This window comes from Rhinolophus sinicus, linkage group LG17 (assembly GCF_036562045.2).
Source record: "Rhinolophus sinicus isolate RSC01 linkage group LG17, ASM3656204v1, whole genome shotgun sequence".
In the NCBI taxonomy this organism is placed as follows: domain Eukaryota; kingdom Metazoa; phylum Chordata; class Mammalia; order Chiroptera; family Rhinolophidae; genus Rhinolophus; species Rhinolophus sinicus.
The window spans coordinates 9956545-9967545 of NC_133766.1; the positions used below are offsets into that span (position 1 = coordinate 9956545).

Consider the following 11001-nt stretch of genomic DNA (forward strand, 5'->3'; position numbering starts at 1 on the left):
AAACAAGCCCCTTTGGGGACGCGCACTGCCGAGTCTTGGGGTCACAACCAGGTGCCAGCACAAGCCTGTCTGTCGTCTTAGTTTCCCCTCCAGCTCTCACTGACCTTCCCTCTCTTCTCTGGCAGGCACTGACACCCTTGGCCATGACGCAGCCCCATGACGGCCTGTGTGACTGAACCGTTGCTGCCTCAGCTGTTTCACATAAGTGTAAGGCACAGGCCAACCCTTTCCCCCCAGAAAAAGGTGTCTGGGCCCTGGGTGGGGAAAGGTGTTGGTGGGGAGGGAGCTCCAGAGTCGTGGTCACAGAGGGTAGGTCCCGGGTGTCTTTGGTTGGCAACAGGTTTGTCGTCTCTGGCGGCCCTCAATCCTAGAGTTGGTCACCACTGAATCCATTCTGTTCAGATCTGCTAGACCCTGGGAGGGAACATGGGGACCTCTTTCTCCTGTCCTCAGGAAGCTAATCCAGGGGCAGCTGGTATGATGGAAACTGCATGGCACTGGCCCTGGGGTCCTGACTCAGACACGTGCTATTGTATGACTTTAGGCACATCGTTTAATGGTCTGGCTTCCCCTCCTGCATGTGGGTCTTTGTATGGCTCAAAGCAGGTGTTATCTTTTGCTGCATAATACGTCACTACAAACTGAGCAGCGTGTAACAACACACACTGAGGATCCCACACTTCCTTGGGCATCCAGGCGTGGCTAGCTGGGTCCACTGCTTCCGGATCCGACATGAGGCTGCATTCAGGGTATCCACTGGGGTTGCACTTTCACTTGAAAGCTCAACTGGGGAAGATCCACTTCCACTCTCTTATGTGATTGTTCAGTTCCTTTTGGGCTGTTGGATTGAGGGCCTCAATGGCTGTGTCTAGTGGCGTGAGGGCCAGAGGCCACATTCAGGGCCTTGTCACTTGGGCCTCCCCAGCATGGCGACTTGCTGCATCGAAACCAGCGAGGGAGAGAGTTGGCGAGCAAGAGGGAAGTCAGAATGTTAAATACTCTATTCTCAGAAGTGACATCCCATCACTTTTGCTGTATTCTGTTGGGTAAAAGCAAGTCCCAGGTCTTACTCAAGGGGAGGCAAGGGGAGTAGAAGGCATGACCACCAGGAGGCAGGATTCACTGGGGGCCACCTTGGAGTCTGCCCGTCACAGGAAGGGACATAAATGGACACATGTTGTGAACTGTAGGGTGCTGTTGAGACGCGCTGTTATTGTTATTATTTGCTTCTAGTTGTAAAGAGGAAATGAGCCCATCTTAAATAATAGAGAGCCGCTGGATGTGGGAATTTAAATGCTAAACTGTACCATTAGTACTGGGCCTCAGGGAAAGTGGCTGGTACCTGGCTAGTCCCTGCATGCCCTTTACATGTGCCTTCTTGGTTTGTGATTGTAAGGCAGACTTAAGCAGCCACAAAATGTGTGGGCCTTCCTTCTCTCCACAGATCACCATGTTTGAAGGATCTTTTAGTTTACAAGGGGCCCTCACATACATGAATCTCACTTTTTGCTCACAATCATACCTATAAACTGAGTTTTTCTTAATCTCTCTTTCACAAGGGGGAAAGGTGGTCAGTTTGCATCTGGGTTGGCTGCTAAGTGGCACAATTGGGGCTCAAATGGGCCTTCAGACCCTTGACTCTGCCTGTATTGCCGTGCCCAACCCCCACTTCCCGGCCATTTCTGCTATACAGCCTTTATGGTACTGAAAGAGGGGAGGGCAAGAGGAGGAGGGCACTGTTCTTATATGGCTTCATAATTCCCTGTCTCCTAACACGGGCTGGGCACATCCCAGGGGACTAGGCTGAGACTTTGAGCAGAGTGGGTCACTGCCACCTCCCCCAACTTCAGGTCACTCCGTAGGCCTCTCTGTCTCGTAAGCAGCCCTCAGTGGTGAGCATGCCGGGAAGCAGGGGAAGGAGGGGTGGTGTTTTAGTGGAGGCACATAAATCCTGCCAGGGCTGAGCTTCACCCCCCATCAAATGCCCAGTGAACCCCTAAAGCACGGCCCACCATGTACCTGGGCAGTCGTATCCGTCTCAAACGGTGATGCTCGCGTCTGCAGATGGGATGTGAGCTGAGAGGTGCGACTTGCTGCCCCCTGGTGGTAGATTGGAGCCATAACTGCCAGGCCTGTGCAAGAAATAACTGGGAGATGATGCACAAACTTTTTGTTAAGTACCCGCTGTGTGCCTGGCACTGAGTATAATGCTACAGGGGGATAGGAAACAGTATAAGACACAGCTGCTTAACCTCAGAGAGCTCATAATGTAGTGGAGGAGTCAAGATGTTCACACATGAAAGTTGACAAGCGTCCTACCAAGACAGTTTGAAAGGTGGTACATAGAAAGGCAGGGCAGACGGAGTCCAGAAGGAGAGAGAACGCCACAGTGTGGGCAGTCAGGGATGGTTTCTCAGAGCCTCGAAAGATGGGCAGGATTTAAATAGCCAGAGAAAGTGAGATCATGCACTCCCTTGCCGAAAGCTCTTCAGGAACCCCGTCTTCTCCAAGAGGGTTAAGCCCATGTCCTTGCCTGGCTTACAGCCTCTCCAGCTTCGTCCCTCCCCCGTCCTGTCCTGGCCTTTCCAGATTCCTACAGGTGCGAGAATCCCATGTTTTTTCACACTCCTGCCCTCTCCACTGTGTCTAGCAGACAAGCTCTCCCTCAGCTTTTAGGATTCTGCTCAAACACATCTACCCTGAAACCTTTCCCCCAAGTAATTAGTTCCCCCTCCTCTGTGTTCCCACAGCCCCTGGTCTGTGTGTCTCTGGCTGTGTGTTTCACACCCGATTGTAAGACATGTTAAGTGTCTTTCCATCACGAGGCTATAAGCTTCTTAAGAACTGGGCAGAGTTCCTGTAGGAGGGACAATGGGAGGTGGAGAGGGAAACACATTAGTGGTGGGCATACGAGGAAGAGGGGCAGGGAAAAGCTTCTGAAGTTTGGTCTGAAAGTCCGTGCCCAGATAAATGTATCCTTCAGGCAGCATGATGCTGGAAAGGCCCTGGAGGAATAGAGGGGTGCTGGGGCGTGACGAAAGGTTAAGGGAGCTCAGAGACGAAACCAGTGAGATCGGTTAGAAAACCATTGCACCAGTGCGGGCATGAGATGCCAAGTGCCTTAACTGATGTGGAGAACAGAAGACAGGGGAAGCCAAAGAAGAATTTGAGGATCTGAAAGTCTGGGCAAGTAGGGGAGCACCCCACGGCCTTGTCAAATTCTACTATGCTAATTAATCACCTGGGACCCTGTCAAAATGCAGATTCTGCCTCATTAGGCCTGTGGTGGGGTCGGAGATGCCGCATTTCTAACCCGATGCACAGACCGCACAGGGAGCACCCTTACTTAGAGGCAGTGCCAGGGAGCACGCGGTGTTATAGGAGCACCTAGTGAAGAGCAGGTGGTGTCTTGGGGTGAAGAAAAAGGTGCCGCTTCCGCCAGGTGAACACAGCAGGACGAGGTGCTTTGTGAGCGGCGTGTCATTTTGAGGGTTAACTGAGATATCCAGCGGAATGCCGAGTGCAATGCTTCACACATGCAGTAAACAGAAGCTGTTTTTCTCTGTGTCTTGAAGCCATGGGTGGAGGGGGAGCGGGGAGGGAGAAGAGAATTAAAGGGAAAAGACAGCTAGAACCTTTGGAACTGCGTAGAAACAGGAAGCACTCTGCATCCTCTCTTCCCTCCACCTCCAGGAGCTATGAGCTCCCCGGTGAGGCCGGCTCAGGCCACAACCACCCTCTGGTTCCAGAAGCCCCTGGTGCCCCAATGCCTGGAGCCCTCCCTACCTCCAGCTGTGCAGACAGTTTCAGGAGGGCTCCCTGCCCCGTGCCCAGTGTGGCAGCCATGGCTGCCCCTCACCTCTCTGTGCATCTCCTTGCAGAGTTGGATGGGGCATCGGGCGGATGACAGCGGGAACAGTTGTGATCACTGGCGGAATCCTAGCTACGGTCATTCTCCTCTGCATCATTGCTGTCCTGTGCTACTGTAGACTCCAGGTCAGTCCCCCAGCCTGTGGCCCGAGGCCACCAGCAAGCCACTGAGTGATTGGGGCGGAAACTGCAGGCCCTCTTTTCGGGGTGACAAAGCTCAAAGCCATGGAATGTGGGAGGCGTAAGTCAAGGGGCCTGGGAGTTGGGAAGTGATCAGAAGAGATCTGGGCATCCCCCACACGGCACACGGCGGGCACCCAAAGAGGGGTTGCTGGGAGGATACTGGCTTCCTGTGTTGTGTCTCCTGCACGGCGGAGATTTCAGAGGGGTAGGAAGGGCACCATTCTAGGGAGACTGAAAGCTGCCCCCAGCCGCCCCTGCCCTGTCCCCACTGTGATTTGTGTGTCCCGCCTCTCAGCTTCCCTGCCTCGGAACCATGGCGCAGAATTAATGCACTAGGAAGTAGGGGGAGGAAGAGGCAAAGCTGGCAAGGCTGGGAGTCTGCACTTGCAGAACGTGGCCACTGGTGTGGAGTTTTGGTCCTCAGCACCCACAAAGAGGGGGGCGTGGGTGCCCATGCGCTCAGAGGGGCCCGTCAGCCCTCAGGTGCCCTCCCACTGTCCCCTCAGTATTACTGCTGCAAGAAGAGCGGAGCTGAGGATGCAGACGACGATGAGGAGGAGGAGCGCGACCAGCCCACACCCTCCAGAGGCCCCCCCTGCAATGCCTGCAGCTCCCAAGCCCTGGATGGCAGAGGCAGCCTGGCACCTGGCACCAGCGAGCCCTGTGGCCAGCCGTGCGGGGTGGCAGCCCGCCACCTCACCACCTGCTCCCCATATAGTTCCCCCTTTTACATACGGACAGCTGACATGGTGCCCAATGGGGGTGGAGGCGAGAGGCTGTCCTTTGCCCCCACATACTACAAGGAAGGAGGACTCCCGTCCCTCCAATTGGCAGCACCCCATAGTTACCCGGTGACGTGGCCTGGCTCTGGGCGTGAGGCCTTCACCAATCCAAGGGCTATTAGTACAGACGTGTAACACCTCTCACCCCCCACCCCCACACACACCAACGCTGCCACCCCAGCAGAAGCAGTGGAGTCAGCTGTGCCCCCTGCAGTATCCCACAAGGACTGTCTCCTTTGGCTTTCCTTGCTTCACAGTGGAAGGTTCACCAGGATTCAAGCCATTGGATGCATTGAGAACCAGGCAGGGCCTGGTCCCTTGGCCTGGAGGTGGAGCCTGGCAGGTTGGGTTGGCAGCTTTGCCGTTTTTCCGTTGGGACATTGCTCTGGCTCCAGCACTCACAGTCCCCTCGTACTTCCCTCACTCCCCCAGCTTTGCCAGCTTTTGAGATGAGGCCAGGTTAGGCCTCCAGAATCCTTGGGGAATGAAAGAAGAAAGGGGAACATGGGGCAGGGTGAAAGGTAAGGGCTGAGGCACTGCAAAATTTGAGAAGGTAGAGGAGGGTGTGCAAGAGACCGCTGCCGGACTTGCTGGCTGAAACGAATCCAAGAGTCAGTTCACAGTGTAGTTTTGCATTTTGGTTGTCATAGAGATGGCAGGTCCCGTAGCTGCTCCCATGTGGATCTGATTCCTGAAGACATCACAGCTGTATCTGCCCCTTCCTTGTGGAACACATTTAGTTGGCTTTGATGGCATACGGTTATTTGTGGGGAATGTACCAAAAACTAACTGTGTGACCTTGTCTCCCTCTAAATCCTCTTTCTTTGCCTCGGGAAGCGGCTGCCTGGCTGAGCGCCTTTTTCAGGTTTTGTTAGTAGAGTTCACATAGCTTAGCGAGTGCGCTCCCGCTGGTGGGCTCGGGCTGTGGCTGACAGCACTGAGTGGTGTGCGTGGATGCAGTCCTGCGAGAGCTTGTGCGTGCACACGTCTCAGGTGTGTGCACACGCCTGTCACCACCAGCACACACCGGGGGCTGCAGAGTGGAAGAGTCTCTGATGTAGCAACTAGAAAGAAAAATCTGACCCCCCGGACAGCATGAGGGAAAAGTGAGTAAGTGGCCACTTCCCATACAGGAAGAGCCTGGGGAGTCTCGCATGGGACGATGCTGTCATGCCAGCCCCTCTAGGGCATCCTACTCGGGCATCCAGCCGTGATGCACTCACTGCACCGGGGACAGCGGCCCTGGCTCCTGAGGCCTGGAGGGGCTGGCTTAGCAGTCGCATCCCACTGGCTGCCCTCCCTCCTCGCCCCACTCCCAGTCTCGGGGACGCCTATTGACTGCTGTCTCACTCTAGCCCGAGTCCAGTGCCCACTTCCCACGGATAACTCAGCCCGGGCCTTACGCTATGTGAGAGGATGCATCTGATGAGTTTTCCAGTTGCCTCTGTAGCAAGGATGACCGCCCTCCTTCCAAGGCTGCCCCCCTACCTGACCCCACCCTCTCCTGAGTCACTGAATGTCCCTGAGGGTGTGGCAGGGAAGGAGCTGGCCCCTCTGCTGAAGGGGAGAGGGAAGAGCATTCTCACCTGCACATCACTCTGTTCTGACTCGTGTCACCCTACATCCCAATCTGTAATTAAGGCCCATTGGGACCAGAGGACCTGGGGTCTGGTCACACTTTGGTCACTCATTAGCTCTAGGACCAGTCACTTATCTTCTCTGCGACCCCATTTTCTCCAGGGAAATGAGACTTGCCCAGGTGGACTCGAAGGGCCCTTGAGTGCTCCATGACGCCTGGACGACCTGAAAAGACCTGCCAGCCACGCCATGCAGTCCTGCGGGGCTGGGTACGCTTGGCAGCTGCCTGATCCTGTGTGCAGGGATGCGTGCCAAGGGACGAAAGACCACAGTAAAACAGGACTAGCAGGCAAAGCCGTGGTCATTGTGAAAAGCGCGTGTTTGTCTAACTCTCCTACTGAGTGGCCTCAAATGGTAACATTGGTCTTCATACAGTTGGCAGCTCTAGGCAGCTGTAAGGAGACCTGTCTCCGAGTCTGGAGGGGCCAGCATAGGACAGTGACTCTAATGTACCCCATCCCACCACCAGCCCTTGCTGGGCCAAGTGCACCCACTTGACATGAGCTGCTGGGCCTGGCAGCTCTCACCGCCTCCTGACAACCAGTGCCTTGCTGCCCTGGACTTCCTTAGCCAATCAACCCCAGCAGGGGCTGTCCCTTCATCAAAGAATAACAGTGTCATTGTACCTCTCGCCTTTACAGAAATCAAGACAACCTGATCAATTGTCACCTGCTTCTGAATGCCTGATTTGTTGGGGTCCCCGAGTGGACAGCCTCTTGTGCAGTCCTGTCCCTTCCTGTAGCTTTCCCAGCCTAAATCCTGTCAACCCACGAATGAAAATCTAGGTTTGGGGCATTGGAGAAATGGTGAGCCACTGCTCTCCCCCACGCAGCCCCACGCAGCCCCACGTTGCTCAGGGCACAGGCTCAAGATTGCCCGCCCACCTCCCCGTAGCTGCGAGGGCCTGACCTGTGGAAGAGGATGGTCCCTACACTCGACTGCACTGCACTTTTTAGCTATGGACACTCTCCAAACTGCACCCTGAACAGGAAGAGGGGAGTCTGGGGCCCCCCCGTCCTCTCCGCCATCTCGTCTCCACCTCCACTCATTGCCCCTGCTGCAGATTTCTTGTCCTGCATCTTTGGTAACTTGGAGTCACAACCAAGCAAATGTCAATAAATGAGGAGTTTGAAATAGAAATCCCACAGGGTCTTCCGTTCTTCACCTGGGGAAGCGTCAGCTGGGCACGGATTTAAGAGTGAAGACTCCTTTTCATCACCCAGAATGTCCATTTTCAACATAAAAAAATCTACCAGCTTCCTCTCCCTTCCTGCTTCCACACTAACAAATGCTCTCCACCATGTGGCCCCCGCACCCTGGCCTCAGAGCTCACATCCAGGGAGGGTGTGTTGTTTGTTGGGAAAGGGGACAGGAGGTGGCGTTACCGGGACAGGAGCAGCCTAGGCGGCAGCCCCCTCCTGCCCCCACGCCCACCTCACTGTCCAGGCCCAAGCTGTCCCCACCTGTATCTTGGGTTCAATCACCAACTCTCTGAATCTGAGGAGACCCAAAGTGTCATACAACCAGCCCCTGAATGTTGGGAAGGGAGAGAACAGCAGAGAGTGTGGGGACCAGATCCTTAGCTCCCACGGTGGCAGAGACTGGAGCAGTGTGGAGTGGGGCCCAAAGGACCAGGAAATAGCTGTATATGTGAAAGGGAGAATTTGGGGAGGATGAGGGTGAGGGTGGGTCCGTGTGTGAGGGAGACACACACACTCTCTTCCCACCTCAGAGCCCTGACTACAGCTGGGTGGGCAGCGGGCTGCCTGGCCTGAGCAGTCCAGCACCCCTCTCTCCAGAAGACTGCCCTCCACTGTCGCAGGCAAACCTACTTCCCCAGGCGCTTCTTTTCCAAAGATGGTGGATCCCTGGGGGAGAATTTGCCCAGGCCTCCAGGGAAGCACTTGGCTCCCCGCTTCCTCTCTAGCCTGTCATCAACTACCTGCCACGTGTCACCCATTGTACACACACACACACCAGCAGCAGCAGCAGCAAGGAACCCCAGCCACAGCTAGGAGTTAAGAGGTAGGTGATGCACCCCTGTCCCCCATATTCACTGCCTCCCAGGCCTGCTCCACCCGGGGGGCAGGACTGTTTTGGTCTTCACAGGAGTCAAGGTCCAGAGGCTTCGTGCCAGCTCACACTGGGCCTGTGAGATCACCTTCCCCTCCAAGTCTCCACAGAAGATGACACGGTTCATCTGGCCCTGGCCACAGTTCCTACCTCATTCACCTGGAGAAACGCAGAGTTCCAGTGCTGGCCTGCAGGTACCAGCCAGGTCCTGGCTCCACTCCAACCCTTCCTGGTATCCATGTATCCTCCTGGGCTGGGTTTCGCCTCCAACCAGAGGTTTTCTACCCATTGGGAATTGCATCCTTCTTCCCAACAAAGGACTGTTCCCCTGGGTCTAATTAAACATCCTGACGTTAAAGCCGAGGCCTGACCCTCTCACATCCTCTGAAGTCTTTCTCCCAGCATAAAGATTCCGACCAAAGGGATCCAGAGGGATCAGGAGAGTCCAGTCCCCAGACCCCTGCTTACTGAGGGGCTCACCAGCCCCTCATCCTTCCCTCGCCTCTGCCCCCTCCTCTCACCCGGTCCTTAGGCCCCCATCTGAGGGGAAGTCATGAGCTGGTGACAATAAATGAGGAGGAACCCAAAGAGAAAAATGAAGAATTGAGGATTTTAATTAAGGGGGAAAAGTGGTAATATAAAATGTGCATAAAAAAAATTTAAAATGTGCCTGAGACAGACATTGGAAGGATACATAAAAAAAAAATAATAAAAAAAATAAGGAAAATGGTTTCCTATTGGGAGGGAGTGGGGAATCAATGAGATGGGGGCTAAAAGCTTTTCCATGTATGCCTTGTTATGTTATTTTGATGTGTGTGATTATGTTTGGAAAAGATATTTATCTGAGTTAAATTATACCCAAACTGTGCCTGAGGATAGAGACTGCCCTGTAGAGTCACACAGGGGCCACGTGCTCACGCTGTGAGCAGGGCCCTCAGGGGAAGCCTGCAGAGGCCTCTTCTCTGATCCTTAATCTCAGGGGGAAGCCTGCAGAGGCCTCTTCTCTGATCCTTAACTGTGAGATGCCTTGGAGTCTTACAGCAGCCGCCTGGGCATGTCATCATTTCTCAACATGCTGCTATATCTAAAATCCTTCCAGCCCTGGGGCTGGGACACAGCTGCCATTGGGCCTCTCAGGGGCTCTCCACAAGCAAAGGGTCTTCTATGTTACAAGTGTGGAGCAGTTTTCTCCCACACGGCCAATGGGCAGAAGCCTAGGAGGCAAACAGTATCAGCCAACATAGGTTCGTACTGTATAAATAAAAAACATTTTTTTTTTGCTTGTGGTAAAATACATATAACCTAAAATTTCCAATGCTAAGTGTTGTGAGGTGGCATTCCATTCACAATGTTGTGCAACCATCACCACTGTTTCCAAAGCTTTTTCATCACCCCAAATAGAAACTCTATAACCATTCATGTTTGAATTATTTTTAACAGTTATGTGTTAATGTTGTATTAAACCAAGTTTTAAGGTAGGCTCACCCTGCCAGTCCTGCCAGAGGGTGGGGTTCCAGAAACCTGTAGGGAGGCAGGGTGGTGAGGAATCCTCTTTTCCCTTCACCCACGAAATGTCTTAAGCATATACTGGCTTCAAGGAAACTCCAAAGATAAAAGGGTTGGAATGTAGCTTTGCAGCCTGTTCTGGGGGAAAGGTGAAGGGAGGCCTGAGCAGGCAGCATGTTTTAGGATGAAGAGGATTTACAGTGGAGAGATTGAACCAGCTGGGAGATGCAAGGCCCAGGGGGCCGAGAGTCACAGTGGTAGGGTGGGCAGCTCGGAGGCCTGGCCTCCTTCCTCCCTGCTGTCAGCACATCAGGTCCTCAGCAGTGTCCGTCCATAGGATGGATGGCAGAGGCCTCAGGCAGAACCGTCCACTCACTCATCCACGGGAGCCAGCTCAACAGCAGACTTCACTGCACTGGGCCGGCTCCACTGAGCAGCCACCTTTCCCCTCACGGCCTCCAGACTGCCACAGCGGTGGAGTGCTGGCCACAGAGAGGACAGGGGAAGGAAAGCCAACCAGATGCACCCCAGACCCTGCCCAGGGACCTCAACCAAACCAATGTGTGAATGCACATGAGGTCTGTGAACCCATAGGGTTTCAATGTAAATGCGTGTGTGTCGGGTATCCAGAGAGGGTCCACGCCTCTGCCCCCCCCAAAAAAAAAAAAGTTAGAAAAACAACAGGAATTTCCCCTATCACATGCATCCCACGTGGGATGACTTTTTCATTATAACTCTGCCCCCACACAACCATCTCCACCAGCCCCAATTTTGCCTGTGCTTCAAGCCTTTTCCACTCCTGGGCCACCCCTTGAAGACATCGCTCCCTTTTCTGGTTCCTCTCTCTACCTCTGTGACAGTGACACTCTAGGTTGGTGGTCAGCGTGTCCTTTATCTTCCTGGGTAGACAGGTTGTTCGTGGAGGGTGGTTTCAACACTGCCTCAGCCC

General features: G+C 54.2%; 1 protein-coding gene across 4 annotated transcripts in view; it reads left to right on the plus strand.

The window, feature by feature from the left end:
- LOC109447673 (protein FAM163A) overlaps positions 1-7613 on the plus strand; it is a 51972-nt gene extending 44359 nt beyond the window's left edge. For 3 of the 4 annotated variants that reach the window (XM_074322196.1, XM_019732313.2, XM_074322197.1), the window contains exons 2-4: positions 126-207; positions 3882-3996; positions 4560-7613. In XM_074322196.1, the coding sequence (XP_074178297.1) occupies positions 3904-3996; positions 4560-4970 (504 nt within the window). In that variant the 5' untranslated portion in view covers positions 126-207; positions 3882-3903 and the 3' untranslated portion in view covers positions 4971-7613. Of the gene's footprint in view, positions 1-125; positions 208-3647; positions 3711-3881; positions 3997-4559 lie in introns of those variants that run through there. The other variant, XM_074322198.1, reaches the window with a different exon arrangement.
- Positions 7614-11001: the final 3388 nt, after the last annotated feature.